Source organism: Orycteropus afer, unplaced genomic scaffold (assembly GCF_000298275.1).
Source record: "Orycteropus afer afer isolate SDZICR_OR568_19922 unplaced genomic scaffold, OryAfe1.0 scaffold00015, whole genome shotgun sequence".
Taxonomy (NCBI): Eukaryota; Metazoa; Chordata; class Mammalia; order Tubulidentata; family Orycteropodidae; genus Orycteropus; species Orycteropus afer.
This window is the reverse complement of record NW_006921602.1, coordinates 1,408,906-1,426,650: the sequence shown is the minus strand read 5'-3', so window position 1 is coordinate 1,426,650 and position 17,745 is coordinate 1,408,906. Positions and strand designations below refer to the sequence as shown.

Here is a 17,745-nt window from a genome sequence, read left to right as displayed (position 1 = left end):
TTTTGGCCTCCATTGATTTAACAAGAAGTCAGTTGTTAATCATATGATTGTTCTGCTATATTTAATGTACCTTTTTTTTTTCTTCAAGATTTCACCTTATTTTTAGCATTCAGTAGTTTGACTCAAAAAAACAAAACAAAACAAAATTCACTTCCATCAAATTGATTCTAACTCATGGCAGTCCTCATTGGGTTTCCAAGTCTATAAATCTTTACCAAAGCAGATTGCCTCAATATTTCTTCTACAGAGCAGCTAATGGATTTGAACCATGAACCTTTTTGTTAGCAGCCAAATGCCTTAACCACTATACCACCAGAGCTCCTTATTAATAACGCTAGGTATGGTTTTATTGAGTATTTACTGTACTTGAAGTTCAGTGCTTTTCTTAGATATGTAAGCTAATGTTTTTAATTCAAATTGGGGTGACTTTCAGTCACAATATTTCTTCAAATATTTTTTCCTGCCCCTTTTTCTCTCTCTTGTTTTGGAATGCCAATTAAGCTAGTAACATTTAACGTCATAAGAATGCCAATTAAGCTAGTAACATTTAACGTCATAATTTAACATCATGGAGAGAGTAGAAAATGCTCTCAGTCGAAAAAGCAGCTAACTTGCCAAAGTCACCTGTTGCAGTTGTATCTTTCAGGAGTTATCTCCTATTTTGTTTCCATTGCTTTTCTGGCAGAATCCCTGGGGTCTCCCCTGCATAGAGTTTAGAAGTTCATAGTTTTTAAACCAACAAGGAATGTGGGCAGAACATATATTCTGATTTCAGGTTGGAGCCACTTGGTGGCTCTTAGTTGCAGGATTTTCCTCACAAATTTTAAAACTGATCTACCAGCCCTTGACTTTGTCTGTCCTTCAACACTTCAAGCAAGTACAGTTGTGGCTTTCTGTCTCTAAAGTGATAGGAACTGGGGAGCACACAAAGCCACAAACATACAATTATTTACTTTCAAGAATAAACTCTCCTCTTGTTTTTGCCTGCTTTTAGTCTTAAATCAATGCTTGCAAATAACTGGCAATATTCATGTTTTTTTCAGGTTTTATCATTGTTAACTAAGGAAGGGTTTGTTTGCCTCACCAATTCAATTCATCATTCCCTGAGGCTAGTAGCCCCCAGATGTTTTAAAAACAATCTCTTGTACTTCAAGTTATAATTTTAAATATTATAAAATTGGAATTGTTGCTATTACTAAAACTGAAAATAGAATAAACTACATAAAATAATGGAAAAGCTCCAAGTTCCACAAATGCAGTAATTTACATGTAAACCACACATAAATGCACAATTTCCTCATGTAGCCTATACTGAAATAGGTGCCTTCTAGTTCTAAGATCTATATATAGCAAGATGGAATACAATCAGACTGGGTTGTCAGGTTGAAAGTCATCATGAAATACAACAAAGCAAATAACCCACTTGTAACTGTTGAAGTGTTAAATTAATCTGGATATCCACTTGCAAAGAAATGAACAAAACCCATACACCTCACCCCATACACAAAAATAAACTCAAACTGGATCAAAGACTTAAATGTAAAACTCAAAACTACAAAATTCATCAAAGATAAAACAGGCAAATTTAGGAGCCCTAATTTATGGCATAAATAGACTATCAAACATAAATCAGAATGCTCAGGAGGTAGAAGAAAAGCTAGATGACTGGGACCCTTTAAAAATTAAATTCTTATACACATCAAAAGACTTCATCAAATAGGTAAAAAGAGAAGCTACAGATTGGGAGAAAATATTTGCCTATGACATACCTGACAAAGGACTTATCTCTAAAATCTATAGAAAACTTCAACACCTCAACACCAAAAAGACAAACAACAAAAAGGGCAAAAAACTTATACAGACACTTCACTAAAGATGATATGCTGGTGGCCAACAAACACACGAGGAATTGCTTGCAATCTTCAGTCATTAGAGAGATACAAATCAAAACAACAATGAGATATCATCTCACCCCCCAGCAATAATAGCAAAGTTCAACAGGACAGAAAATAACAAATGCTGGCGAGGTTGCAGAGAGATTAGAACTCTTGTGTACTGCTGGTGGAATTGGAAAATGGCACAACCGTTGTGGCAAACGGTATGGCATTTCCTTAAAAAACTGGAAATAGAAATACCATTTAATCCAGCAATTCCACTATTAGGAATATAACCTAAAGAGGTGAGAGGCAGAGCACGAACAGAGACATACACACCTATGTTCATCGCAGCACAATTCACTATAGCAAGGAGATGGAAACAACCTAAATTTCCACCAACGGATGAATGGATAACTAAATTATGTTACATTCACACAATGGAACACTATGCTACATTAAAAAGGAACAATGAAGGATATGTGAATCATCTCACAACATGCATGAGCCTGAAGGACATTCCAAACCAAACCAAACTCACTGCCACTGAGTTGGATCCAACTCATAGCGACCCCTCCTTGGGTTTCCGAGGCAGGAAGATGGGGCAATCTACTTCCATAGTGATACTGCCTCGGAAACCCAAGGAGGGGTCACTATGAGTCGGGTCCAACTCCACGGCACATAACAACAACATCACTACGGAAGTAGATTGCCCAACCTTCCTTCCGAGGAGTGGCTGATGGGTTTGAACCGCCAGCCTTCTGGTTAGTAGTCAAATGCCTGAGGCACTACACCACCAGAGCTCCTTTGAAGGACATTATGCTGAGTGAAATAAGTTAATTGCAGAAGGACAACTACTGTATGAACTCATTACTGTAAAAAGAGAAAGAAGGGTTTGCTTAAGAAAGGTAACTCACTTTGTATGTTACCCGGGTAGGAAAGGAAGGAGAGGGATTAATTTCAGGCTAGTTGGGGGCCACACACTGACATGGGTAAAGGGAGAGATGGTATGGAAAGAGCCTGTGACCACCATGATAGTATTAGGAAAAGGGAGGACACCAAATTGTGCGCATAAGATATAGACGACAGACGCCAATACCATCAAGTATATCCAAAATACTGCATTACCATTAACACCAGACACCAGGCTACAGATAAAACATATAAACATCTGAGAAGATCAGATGGGGGTCAATGAACAGGATAATACTCTAGACCAAGGATAAATTCAGCTGAGGCTAATCTTGCACAGATACCAGTGATATAAAATATCTGCAATCCTTAAAGAAACAAAAGAAGATAGACATAGAGTAATCCCTCAGCAACGGCCAGACACTATGGGAGAGTGAGCCAACAGATTTATCGACTCAGGACCATAGTACTGGGGGACACCAGACTCAATTGGCACAACAAAATACGTAAAAATCTTGTTTCTCATCCTACACTGGTGAGTAGTGACTGGGGTCTTAAAAGTTTTCCAGGGGCTGTCTAAGATGCAGCTAATGGTCTCCTATTGTCAGAGCGAAGAATGCAAAAAATCAAGGGTACTTGGAAGCAATCAGCTCTAAGACATGATGGACCTCGAGACCAGAAGAACTAGATGGTGCCCAACTACTAATGCCAACCACTCAGGAAAGGATCAAAACTGGAGATCCTGGATAGAGTGGAAGGAAAAGCATAGAACAAAATCCAAAAACACAATAATGCCCAGAATTACCGGTCAGATGGAGTCTGGTGGGACCCCCATTACTGTGGCCCTGAGATACATCTTAGGCCTCACTCCCAGGGGAAGTGGGAATAAAACTCACTCCCAGCTGCTATCTCTTAGCCCAATAGTAAACAAGATGTATTGTGCAGACTACTCAACCCAGGGTGACGCACCTACATACTCTATGGAAATGCATCCCTTGGAGCAATCGACTATGGGGCTCCAGAGGGGCAACATTTGCATGGAGGAAATGCAGGACACACAGGAGTGCACAACTATGAGGAGCATGGGGAACAGGGTTACTGGGCAGCGAGGGGAGGAGACTGGGATAGAGTTGGGGATAGTAAATGGGGAGTGAAACTAAATGTACATGAAATGTTGAATGTAAAACAAACTCTGCTCTGTAAACTTGTACCTAAAACACAATTAAAATAAATAAATAAATTGAGGAAAAAAATTAATTTAAGCTCAGAAAAATATTTTAGATTGTTTTAAATAATGTCCCATGAATAAAAGATTTAAAAAGTAAAATGGATAATCAGAATAAAGACTTATATACCTTTTAAAAACAAAAGAAATAATTAAGAATAAACTTTGTAGGATTTATTTTTTAATGTAATACTTACCTTTGTTCTTTCTAAAATAAGAAAATAGTATTTTCAATAATACTTTTCAAAATACATTAAACATTTTTTATACCAAGTGTAAAAAGCAACAGGACAATAAGAAAGAAACCACAATATTTGTTTTTAAGAATTCAATTTATAGTCTCCTTTCACTGACAATTGGGTATTACAATCTCAAAGAATTTCAACCAGAGAACTGTGAAATTAACAAACTAAATTTGGGGCAATTTACAAAACTCAGAAGAGATTTTGGAAATAATTTAGGTCTATTCTATGTAAATTGCTTAGTTAGGCTTTGAGTATTCTGAAAACCAAAAGTATCCAAATCCACTGCTGTCAAATCAATTCAGTTCTGACTCATATTGATCCTGCAGTATTCTGAAGGACCTCTTTATTCTCACCGTAGCAGCAAACCAACAACTGTAATCTCACATAAGTAGAAGATCCAATTTTCATGCAAAATGAGTGTAATATATAAGGAGGGGGAAATGGAGACCAGGAGCATCTTTTTACACCAATTTTATAAAAAAGAAAAAACATCCACTACGACTCTGCCATTCTGTCTTAAGCTTTCTTGAGATGACTTGACTCCAAACCAGACAAAGAAAACTTTAATGAGAGAACCGCAATCAAGTGGATTTACCAATGATACACAAAAACAGCCCTGCTGATGTTGAAATGCAAGTTGGACTTAGAAAAGGGTATGAGGAAACTTTGAGAATGCTGAACATGTTCATTATCTTGATAATGGTGATGGTTTCATGGGTATACATATATGCTAAAACTTATCAAACTGTACACTCTACATGTAGTTTATTTTACTTCAATTAGACCTAAATAATATTTTAAAAATATCAGCCAAATGAAAAGTATTATTTCTTTTCACCCAGCACTCTAACCTGGAAGAAAAAAAAAGGAACCAATTCAGAGACTGTAACCAAGTATAATTAGTAAGTCAAGGATCATAGGCAAATAGAACAGTCATCCAAGTAAAAAGAAGAGGTATATGAGCATTTTTAATAGAAAGAAGTCTCAGTGGAAATAGCCTGAGACCGGTCATAAGGATCATGGAAGTCAGGTTGCCTACACAATCTATGTCCCAACCCTGGTGTAGAGTGCCCTGGTTTCCATTTCCAAATGGATGTGTGATGACACAGAGTTTATCACAGTTTGCAGCCTTACTGTACTTCTCTTCCTTGCACCTCTGCAGAATCTCTAAGCTCCTCTGGTGGACTGGGTGTTGTAGAAAGCTAAAACTATCCATACTTTTCAAAATTGCACATGGCGCTGTATCATCATGTCCTTAGAAAGCAAAAGAAAAACAAAAAAATGGAGAGAAGAAAAAGACATTATATAAGCCCAAACCAATAGAGAATCAAGGACAATGATGCCAACTATCTTAAAAGTACACAAAAATGTATCAAGTAAGGATTAAACATGAATTATTTTTCCAACTAATAAGAAAAAAATAAAGGTCCTTATCAAGCATTCAAAGTCTCCTCTTTAGTACTAAAACGTCTGTGAGTTAACATCACACTAAAACTCCCTAAATTAAAATGAGAAAACTTCAAAACAACTTGTATGATTTAGTTTATTTTTCAAAAATGGATTCAGTATTATTGGGTCAGAAATGAAATAAGCATATAGTTGGCAACACTGTAAGGAACACTGACAGAACCTCAGAGAAATATACCCCAGACAATTTACCAAAAGTTAAGCAATTTTCACAAATCCTGCAATTAACCACACTTGTAAGGAATTCCAACAAGTGTGCCAAAGAGCATGAAAACAGCACCAGAGAGCAGAAAAACTCAGCAGTAATTCTTATTTATAAATCCAAAAACAGAGCTGGAAAATGTGTAGCTCACCATCATTTCTTAGTAACGTGAGGCAGAAATCAGTGGGAAAGGGAAGACACATTCAAGTGAAGACCAAAGCCCCAGACTAGTGTTATTTAAACAGTAACTTGAGTAATAAAGAAGAAAAAAGTTTCAATAAAATAAATATTAGCAATAAAAGAGAATACAGGTTTTCCAGGCTTTAGGAGAGTTGTGAATCATTTACTTAAAGATTGTATCTACAGTTAGGGCATAAAGCTCAAATTTAAGTAGGCTTGTCTTTGAAAAACAGAAGTGAATAATTTAACAATAGAAGCAAATTAAATAAAACATAAACAATTAACTGCAGTTCCATTAGTTTATATTTATTGTATTATTAGGAATGAGATACAAAGCAACATACTATGTATAGTTCTCAAAGCAGAATTAGATTTAAAAGTTAAACAGAAGCAGAACAATTCAAGGGTTACAGAGCTTGCCCTAGTTTAACTACAATTCCTTAAATTGAATTTTTATTACCCAGCAAATAGGCATCTAATTTTCAAAGGAAATGCACTCATATGATATTCTAACATCAAATAGAACTATACATAGAAATGGTGAGATTTAAAAAAAAAGATGGGCTTGAAATGCTTTTCATATCTAATAATTTTAAAAGCAACTAAGCTAATAAAACACTGTCTTATTCATATTGATACACAGTCAACAGTTGCAAATATTCCAAGTTTGAAGAACAGACAAGTATCACAAGGTTACCCATCATCTTAGTCAAAGGATATCTCAATAAAAATATGCTATTCTCATTACTACCAATAATTCCCCATTGATAAATTGCTTGGAGGGAAAATACTTAGGCCTCAGTATAGTCTATACCTGGTTGAGAGGAGAGAGAGAGAGAGTGGGACTACTTGGGAAAAAAACACCTGCTGAATTCTACCCACATCCATTACTGATTTCAACTCAGAGCAATCCATACCCCATACAAATAGTAATAAAATTTAAAAAAAAAAAAAAAAGTTATCAGATTTCCAGGCCCTTCAACAGTTGACTTGATGGTATGCTAGTCAGAAATAACTCAAGATTATGGTACTAAAGTGGTACTAAAGACCAGGATATTAAAATATACTGACTTATTTTGTACATTTTTAAGAAAGTACTGAATTTACATTTGTTCCCTTCTCTACAACCATTGTACTCCATTTTCTATTTGATCTAATAGACTGCAGCAATGTCATATGTGGGTAATTCTGAAATGTCACTGACTATAGGTAACTTTGCATCTATGACTGCTTTGTGTCTCAACATTATGCTTACTGTAATTTGTTAAAATTTCTACAGTGCTCTTTCACTTTGCTTTCTATGCCTTAAAAAAAAAAAAAACCTCTAATTACTCCAATATAACGGTATTTGCAAATCCTAGAGTAATAATCCTCTTGTTTGTGTACTGACTTCGCTCCTTCTCAAAACAGTTTTTTCTCCTACGATGGTTTATATATTCACTTTCAGTGAGAATTTTGTAAGGAGTCTTAAAAAATTTTGAAGAGGTTTATTTAACATTTGCTTACACTAGATTCTCACCTACTTTTGATGTTCCTTTATTAATTTGAGATTAAGTACCAAACACATAGCATAAATTCAAACTATATACCATTACCCATACATGGTACAGATACAATACAGATTGTTTCTAGATCAATGTAATGAATAGAATTTTTCAGTTATCTTTTCAATGAAAAAATTTCAGCTCTTTGAAGCTCCTAGCCTTTAAAACAATGTTCAATCCCATTTCTATTTTATCACTCAGACCTAAGGCCATGCATGTTTCTGCTCAAAAAAAGAATTTCTGTAATGCAAGTGCCCAGGGACATTTTTTAAAGGTGTTATTTCATAAACTGTAAAACCAAACACAAGGACCCAGTTTGATGAGTTGTAACAAATGTTTATATTCATATGCTCCACACCTCACCATAACATTTTCAAAACCTCAAGAAGCTTTTTTGTCCCCCTTTGTCAATAATACCATGACTCTCACTAGAGAAACAAAGTTCTGATTTTGATCACTATATATTAGTTGTCTGTTCTTAAACTGAAAAAAGTCATACAATATGTATAATTTCATGTCTGGCTTCTTTTGCTCAACAGGTTTTTCTGACTCATTCATTATGAGTATCAGTAATTCATTTCTTCTTATTGCTGAATAACATTATGTAAAAGGAATATATCAAAATTTGGTTATTCATTCTTCCACTGATGGACCTTGGCTTGGGTGTTCCAACTGGAGGTAATTATGTATAAAGCCCCTGTGAACATCATTTTTTGTGTGCATGTTTATAATCACTTTATTAAAATATGATTCATATACCTTATAATTCATTCATTTAAAATGTACAAATTCAATGGTTTTTTGTATATTCACAGGGTTGTGCAAAATCACCACCACCAACTTTAGGAAACTTTCATCATACTAAAAGGAAATCCTGCACTTTTTAGCTATCATCTGCTGTGATGGTAAATTTTATGGGTAAACTTGATTAGGGTATGGTGACCAGTTGTTTGGATAAACACTAGTGTAGATAGATAGTGATGTGGAGGTGTACTGTAGATGTGATTAACATTTTCAAATGTTAATCATCTGGTGATTAGATCAGTTGAAGGCCTTAAGAGCAAAAACTGAGATTCCCTAAAGAAGAACTCTGTCTCAAGACTAATACAGAAATTCTGCCTCAGTTGTCAGCCAGTTTGCAAGAGGGTCCTATAGATTTCAGACTTAAAACTACATCAACTCTTTCCTAAGTTTTCAAGATTTCAGATTTGCCAGTTCATGTGTCTATTTGCCTAGCTTCTTCCTCCCTTCTTTTCTCTCTCTCCCTCTCTCTCCCTTTTCGAACCCACCCCCATTTTATATATATAGCTTCTCCAGCAAACCTAGACTAATATACCCTTCAACTTCTCCAGCCCTTAGTCCTAAGAGAACACTACTGTTTGTCCCTATGAAAAACCAAATCCACTGCCACTGAGTTAAATCAGACTCATAGCAACCCTACATGACAGAGAAAAACTGCCCCATAAAGTTTCCAAGGCCATAAATCTTTATGGAAGGACACTAACAAATCTTTCTCAGCCAGTGGGTTTCAATCACTGACCTTCCAGTTAACAGCCAAGTGCTTAATCACTGTACCACCAGAGCTCCTGTTTGTCTCTACAAATTTGCCTATTCTGGATATTCCATATAAAGGAAATCATATAGTATGTGTCAGACTACTTTCACTTAGCGTAGCACTTTCAAGGTTCATACCTGTTGTAGCATGTACCAATATTTCATTCGTTTTTATGGCCAAATTACATTCCATTAATTAGTTGATGGACATTTGGGTTGTTTCCACCTTTCAACTATGAATAATGTTGCTATGAACATTTGTTTACAAGGTTTTGTGTGAACCTGTTTGCAACTGTTTTGAGTATGTATCTAGGGGAGTAATTGCTGGGTCATATGTCAACTCCAAGTTTAACATTTTTAGGAACTGCCAAAGTGTTTTCCAAAGTGCACCATTTTATATTTCTACCCACAATGGATGAGGGTTCCAACTTCTCCAAAATGTCATCAATACCTGTTATTTTCTGTTATTTAGATCAAATCCACCCTAATCAGTGTAAAGTAGTATCACATTGTGGTTTTGATTTGCAAATCATAACTAATGATGTTGAGCATCTTTTTAAATCTTTATTGGCCATTTTTACATCTTCTTTGAAGAAGTGTATCTTTTACATTTTTATTGGTCATTTTTGTATCTTCTTTGAAGAAAAGATTACGGTGGTGAAGTTTGTGTGTCAACTTGGCTGGGCCTGGTAGAGTGGCTGGGCAGCTGGATGTAGTATTCCCCATGATGCGACTGGTAATTAACTCCATGGTGGAATCTATTGGAGCAGCTGAGTAGCTGTTTTGGGTATGTGGTCTGCTTCCCATAGATAAGAAACAGCTTTGGAAATGGTCTCTAGCTTAGGGCACGCTTGAACCCTGCATGTAGCCGAGTTGTTGTTCAGCAGCTTGTCATGCTCTGTCGACCTTGTGACTTGTGAAGGACTTGAATTAATGCCCTGCCATGTGGTTTGGTAACATTGGGACTATGCCTTTTTACTTGTCAACCTTGAGCTTGTCAGCCTCAGCAACCAGTGCTAAGTGAAGAAAAGCCACCAGCTTCAGGGGTCTGGGAGCAGGAGGCAGAGCTGAAGCCTAAGGCTGAGGGGCTTTCACCCAGCCCCTACAGACTGGCACTTTGAACTCGGACTTAAAGCCTCCAAAGTTTAAGAAAATAAACTTCTGTTTTTTTCAATCCATCCCATTTGTGGTATATTCTTGTCAGAGTGGTACTTGGTAACCAAAACAAGGTCCTTTTCCCATTATTTAATTGGTTTGTTTGCCTTTATACTGTTGAGTTCCAAGACTCCTTTATATATTCTGGATAGTAGCTCTGGTAGTGTAGAGGAGCTCTGGTAGCGTGGTGCCTAAGACACTTGACTGCTAACCAGAAGGCTGTTGGTTCAAACCCACCAGCCACTCCTCGGAAGGAAGATGGGGCAATCTATTTCCATAGTGATACTGCCTTGGAAACTCAAGAAGGGGTCGCCTTGAGGCGGGTCCGACTCAACGGCACAAAACAACAGCAAAAGCAGCTCTTATGAGATACATGCCTTACAAATGTTTTCTGCCATTCTGTCAGTTGTAATTTCACTTTCTTAATAGTGTCCTATGAAACACAGGTTTTTTTTTTTTTTATTTTGATGCAATAAACTTACCCATTTTTTTTGTTGTTGCTTCTAATTTTGGTGTCGTATCTAAGGAAACATTGCCTAATTCAAATTGAGAAGTGTGAATCTCCCTACTTCGTTCTTCTGGCATTTTTAGGTCTCTTTCCATGTGAATTTTAAGATCAGTTTGTCAATTTCCACATAAAAAGGCAGCTGAAGTTTTGATAGGGACTGTGTTAAATCTGTAGATCAATTTGGGGAGTCCTATCTGCTGGCATAGTGCCTAAGGCATTTGACTGCTAACCAGAAGGCTGGAGATTCAAACCCACCAGTCATTTCTCAGAAGAAAGGCTGGGAAATCTACTTCCATAGTGATACTAGCTCAGAAACCCAAGGAGGGGTCGTTCTGAGTTGGATTGGACTCGATGGCAGTAGGTATCATCTTAACTACGTTAAGTGTCTCAATACATGAACACAAGATGTCTTCCCATTTATTAAGATCTTTACATTTTTCCTATGATGTTTTGTAGTATTGAATGCATAATTCTTACACTTTTCTTTGTTAAATTCATTTCTAAGTACTTGAGTCTTGATAGAGTTCTTATAAATATATTTTTTTTCTTAGTTTTCAGATTGTTCATTGCTCATTTATAGAACTAGAATGGATTTTGGTATGTTGGTTATACAACTTTGCTGACCTCTTCTGTTAGCTCTAATTGCTTTTGTGAGGTTTTTTGTATGTGGATTCCTTAGAATTCTTTATATAATATCGTGACATCTGCACATAGAATAGTTTTACTTCTTCCATTCCCATCTGGATGTTTTTTCTTGTTTAATTTCCCTGGCCAGAACCTTCACAACAATGTTGAATAATGGTAGCAAAAGTGGACATCCCTGTCTTATTACTGATCTTAAAGGGAAAGCATTCTGTCTTTCACCATTAAGTATGATGCTAAAACCAAAATATCCAAACTCATTGCTATGAAGTCAATTCTGAGTCATATCGACCCTATGGAACAGGCAGAACTGCGCATCGGGTTTCCAAGCCTTAAATCTTTACAGAAGCAGACTGCCACATCTTTCTTCCATGGAGTGGCTGGTGGGTTCAAACCACTGACCTTCTGGTTAGCAGCCAAACGCTTAACCACGGTGCAACCAGGGGTTTCTGTAAATGCCTGTTTCCAGGTTGAGAAAGTTCCTTTCTATTTCTAGTTTGTCAAGTCTTTTCATCAAAAAAGGGTACTGGCTTTTGTCAAATGCTTTTGAATAAGCATCTCTATTGAGGAAATCAAGTAGTTTGTCTTTTACCCTAATTAATATGGTATATAACATTTGTTTGTTGAACCAACCCTACTTTCCTGGAATAAAAATCACTTGGTCATGGTGTACAAACCTTTGTTATTTGCTGGATTCGATGTTGCTGGATTTATTATGCTAGTTTGTGTTGAGGACTTTTGTGACCATATTTGTAGAGGATACTTTTCTTTCTTTTGATGTTTTATCAGTATCTGATAACAATTGCCTCAAAGAATGAGATGGTAATATTCCTTCATCTACTTTCTTTCTTTTTTTTTTTTTTTTGAAGAGTTTGTGAACTATTGGAATGTTAATTTTTCTTTGTAATACTTGATGGAATTCACCAGAAAACTGACTGATTCTTTCCTTTTGTGGGAATATTTTTTAAACTACTAATTCAGTCTCTTTGGGAATTTCTGCTATTACTAAAAGGCTGATGGTTCAAGTCCACTAGCTGTATCCCCTGCTGTTGTTGTTATGTGCCGTCGAGTCGGCCCCGACTCATAGCGACCCCTCCTTGGGTTTCCGAGGCAGTATCACTACGGAAGTAGGATTGCCCAACCCTAAGTTTTGTATAAGAAGCACCTCAGAAGAAAGGCCTGGCAATCTACTTCTAAATAAACCAAAAAACACAACCCACTGCCATCAAGTCAATTCCGACTCACAGAGATCCCCACTGGGTTTTCAAGGAGGTAAAACTTTACAGAAATAGACTGCCCTATTCTCCTCCCGCAGAGTGTCTCGTAGGTACTCTTAGAGTAAAGTTCTACTCTGACAAACACGTGTCACCGTGAGCCAGAACTCACTAGACAAAAATTGGTTTGGTTTGGAGTCAATTTCTTTCTTTTAATTTTTATTGTGATTTGGGTGGTTTATAGAGAAAATTCATATTCCAGACAGCAGTTCACATACACTTTGCCTCATGACATTGACTGCAATTTCCCACAATGCAACAGCTCTCTTTCCACTTCCTCCCCATAGTTACCTTTTCCCTGTTTCCTTCCCTCCTGTGCATTACAGCTCCCCAAGTTGTCTCCCTGTGCATACACAACCCTTCTATTCTCCCATGATTGATCTCACTACGGAGTGTATCTACCTAATGTAATGTAAATGTTCAGCTCATATGCCTGTCTTTTGTTTGCTAGAAGCTGCAGAAATGGATTCAATTCCAGACCTGAAGGGCACCTAGAGCCCACCATCTCAGAGATTCCACAAGGCTCTCTCAGACCAGCAAACCTGGCTGGGGTCATTTTCTTTTGTGGTTATAAGTCTATTCAGATTCTCCATTTCTTCATGAGTTAGTATCAGCAGTATACATCCTACAAAGAATCTGTCCATTTTATCTATGTTCTTAATTGTTGCCATAGAAATATTCATGATATAATCTTTTTTATTTCTGTAATCTCAATTGTAATCCACCCCACAGACACTTTCATTCCTGAATTTAGGATTTTATTTCTGTAAGGTCACTGTAATACACCCCATAGACACTTTCATTCCTGAATTTAGGAATTTGAGTCTTTTTTCTTTGGTCAATCAGTTAAAGATTTTTCTATTTTGTTGAACTTCTCAGAAAATCCATTTTTGGTTTTATTGAGTTTCTCTATAATCTCTATTCTCTATTTCATTTATTTTAGATCTATTCTTTATTACCACCTGTCTTCTGCTGGCTTTAGGTTTAGTTTGCTCTTCATTTTCTAGACTCTAAAGGTGTAAGGTTAAGTTAATCTGCAATCTAAAGTTTAGACTTAAGATTTTCCTCCTTTTTTAATACCAGTGTTTAAAGCTATACATTTTCTAAGTATTGCATTAGCTGCATTCCGTAACTTTTGTATATTGTGTTTTTTTCTATTCATCTCAATTTATTTTCAAATTTCCTTGAGATTTCCTCTTTGACTCACTTGGTATTTAGAAGTATGTCATTCAATTTTCACATCTTAAGATTTTTGTTCCTCTATTCTTCCACAGAGCTCTGGTGGCATTGTGGTGTAAGGCATCTGCTGCTAACCAAAAGGTCAGTGGTTCAAACCCACCAGCTGCTCTATGGGAGAACGACGAAGCAGTCTGCTGTCAGAAAGATGTACAGCCTTGAGAACCCTATTGGGGTTGCTGTGAGTCAGAATAGACTCAGTGCCAGTGGGTTTGGTTTGGTTTATTCATCCATTACTGTTGTCTTTTATGTTGAGTAAATGTTTTCTGGTATACTATTTTAATTTCCTTATGATTTCTTTTACTTTTTTTTAAGTTATTTTCTTAGTAGTTACTACAGGCGTAGTGCGTAAGGCAGTTGACTGCTATCCAGAAGGCTGGCGATTCAACCCCACCAGCCACTCCTCGGAGGGAAGGCTGGGCAATCTATTTCCGTAAGGATACTACCTTGGAAACCCAAAGAGGGGTCGCTATGAGTTGGGTCTAACTCAGTGGCAAATAACAACAACAAATACTAATCTAGCTCCAATTAATAACAACATCAATAGTCTATAGAAACTTTCCTCTATTACTTAATAAAGTTAGATCTATATCCTTTCCCCTTCTTCCTGCTATTGTTATACAAAGTTCATCCCTATACATTTCATGCCTATCAAGACAGGTCTATTATTATTATCTTCTGGATTTCTATCTGTAGATTTTGAATCATTTCTAATTTTTCATTTATTTTGTCATTTTGCTCTTGTATTTCCTTCCAAAATTCTTCTAGGGTTTTCTCTGTGTTTTCCTTTATCTCTCAATCCTTTGAAGGTACCTAAAAATAATTCTTTTGAATTCCTTATCAGGGAGTTCCAATGCTGTGTGTTCCTCAGGGATGTGTTTTGGGTCTGCAGCCTGGTCCCTTGTTTCTCCTGCTTTATCTTGCTTCTGTGTGTACACTGTGATGCTCTGTTGCCTCTAAGGCATTGGGACGTTTTTGTGTTTATACTGAATTGGTGATCGCATGTTGCAGTGACTTGCCTGTGATTTTTGTTTTCTTTGTATGTTATCTACACAAGCAGGGTACTGTGCTGTGCTCCTCTATTCGCCAGCTGACAGCACTTGTACACTCACCACTTGTCTCCTTTCCTGTTGTCAGCCTCTTGTATGTCCCTCCCAACCTTGGCAAACAGAGCCTATTCTTAGGTTCCTGGAATCCAAAATGAGAATGCTATCAGTTTAAATCCAAAATGGTTGCCATTCGTAAAGATTCAAAATGACTACGTCCTCATTCACTTTAAATATCCAAAATGGCTGTCGCTTATACACATTCAAAATGGCTGTGCCCTCAGTCACTTTAAATATCCAAAATGGCTGCCACTTGGAAACATTCAAAATGGCTGCACCCTTGATCACTTTAAATATCCAAAATGGCCATGCCATCCAGGCAGCAGAAAGTCTCAGCTTGTCTCCCTCCTTATTGCTTCCCTTCCTCGTCACAGGCCACCGGCGCAGTCATACCTGTAGCCTTTGGTGACCAGGGCTGACCTTTAGGTCAATCCTCAGGTCCCAACACCACTTGGAAATATTTAGGCTATTGGTCCCATCAGAGTAGCTGACAGTCTGCAGCTTTGACCATTTCTGTACTCACTGTTTTTGTTCAGGTTTTTCCACTAGTTGGTGCCTAATCTACTTCTGTATAGTTCCTTTCAAAGGTCAGGGCTCCAGGATTATCTTCTGTATCTCTTTCAATTGGTTTTTCTTTTCTTTGTTGAAGAGGGTCTGTGTAGCTTGTCTGCCTATTTCTCAATCTATTATTTTGTTTTTAAAGAGCTCTGGTGGCACAGTGCCTAAGGCATCTTCAGATGTTGATCTTATAGAGTATTCTTCATATGTGAGATGTTGCTTTTCTCTTGCTGCTTTCAATATTTGCTCTTTGTCTTTCAGCACTTTGATTATGATGTATCTAACTTCAGATCTCTTTGAGTCATCCTTCTTGGAATTTGTTGAGCTTCTTAGATACGTAGATTAATGTTTTTAATATAACTTAAGGAGTTTTCGGGAGCTCTGGTAGCGTAGTGCCTAAGGCACTTGACTGCTAACCAGAAGGCAGGCGGTTCAAACCCACCAGCCACTCCTCAGAAGGAAGATGGGGCGATCTACTTCCGTAGTGATACTGCCTCGGAAACCCAAGGAGGGGTCGCTATGAGTCCAGTCCGACTCGATGGCATATAACAACAACAACAACAAGGAGTTTTCAGTCATTGTTCCTTCAAGTATTCTTTCTGTTTCTTTCTCACGTCCCTACAACTCCCATAGATATGCAGGAACACTTAATAGTGTCCTGTTGTCTAAGGCTATGTTCATTTTTCTTCATTCTTTTTTGTTTCTGCTCCTCAGTCTGGATAATCTCAATTGGCCTGTCTTCACTGATTCTTTCTTAAGGTCCATGTGCTGTTGATCCCCTCCAGTGAATTTTTTTTTTTTTTAATCTCATTTACTTTACTTTTCAACTCTGCAATTTCTTTTCTTTGCTTTTTTTTTTTTTTTAAGAAAAAAGTAATTTCTATCTCTTGGTTGATATTCTGTATTTGGTGAGACAGCATTCTCATACTTTCCTCTAGTTCTTTCAACACAGTTTCATTTCTCTTTTCTCTTTTAACATATTTAAAATACATGACTTAAAATCTTTATGAAGGATCTCTGATAGCACAGTGGTTAAGCATTCAGCTGCTAACTAAAGGTTTGCAATTTGGATCTACCAGCCACTCCATGGGAGAAATAATGGGGAATTTACTTCTATAAAGATTCATAGCCTTGGAAACTCTATGGGGCAGTTCTATACTGTCCTATAGAATTACTATGAGTCATAATTGATGGCAACAGGTTGATGTAATAAGTTCAGCATCTGGGATTCTTCAACAACAGTTTCTATTGATGGCTTTTTTTTTTTTTTTGCCTAAATATATATCATACTTTCTTATTTCTTTGCATGTCTCCTAATTTTTTTTAAAAAACTGAACATTTGAACTAAATAATCAGGCATGTCTGGAAATCAAGATTCTCCCTTCTCCCCAGGGTTTATGGTTATTGCTGTTTTTTTGAAGTTGTTACTTGTTTAGTAACTTTCCACAACTAATTCTGTAAAGCCTGCATTCTTTGTCACGTGACAACAGAAGGCTCTGCTCATTCAGCTTAGTGGCCAGTTAATGATTACATGTCCCAAATCAATAAATCTCTCAGTCTTTGACAAAGGCATTGTGTGGATATTGGGACATACCTTCAACACTCATTTAAGCAGTTTACAACTCCATCATAGCTTTTACTTTCTGCTTGCAAGGAATTTCAAAGTTAGCCAAAGATGGAAGAATAGACTTTCTCAGATCTCTCTGAGCATACACATAGCCAGCAAAGTGTGGAACACACTTGCAGAAAATAATTTGGCCTCTGGTCCTGGTTCCTGAGGGCCGGACTACACCTAACGCCAATGAGTGGGAGTTGACCAGATCCAGAGGGACTACTTGGGGGTCCAATGTTGACTAACCCTCAGGAACTTTGATGTAATCTATCATGGCCACATGGTGAGGCCAATAATGACCTTGGAAGATGGAGGTACACCGGAACTTCCTGGGTAAAATGAATAAACACCTGCTTTGGGGAGGGTAAATGCATCCTGGAGACAAGGAAGCTCTGCACCAAGACCCCTTTTTGTGGACCTCGTCCTGTTTGTATCTTTTTTTTTTTTTTTT

The 17,745-nt window shown here is 37.2% G+C and overlaps 1 protein-coding gene across 1 annotated transcript in view; it reads right to left on the bottom strand.

Annotated features, from left to right (window-relative positions):
* The window catches only part of MYO9A (myosin IXA), a 441,307-nt gene that overhangs the window by 231,159 nt on the left and 192,403 nt on the right, over positions 1 to 17,745 (bottom strand). The window contains exon 14 of the mRNA XM_042783070.1: positions 5,391 to 5,510. Within this exon, the coding sequence (XP_042639004.1) occupies positions 5,391 to 5,510 (120 nt within the window). The remainder of the gene's footprint in view (positions 1 to 5,390; positions 5,511 to 17,745) is intronic.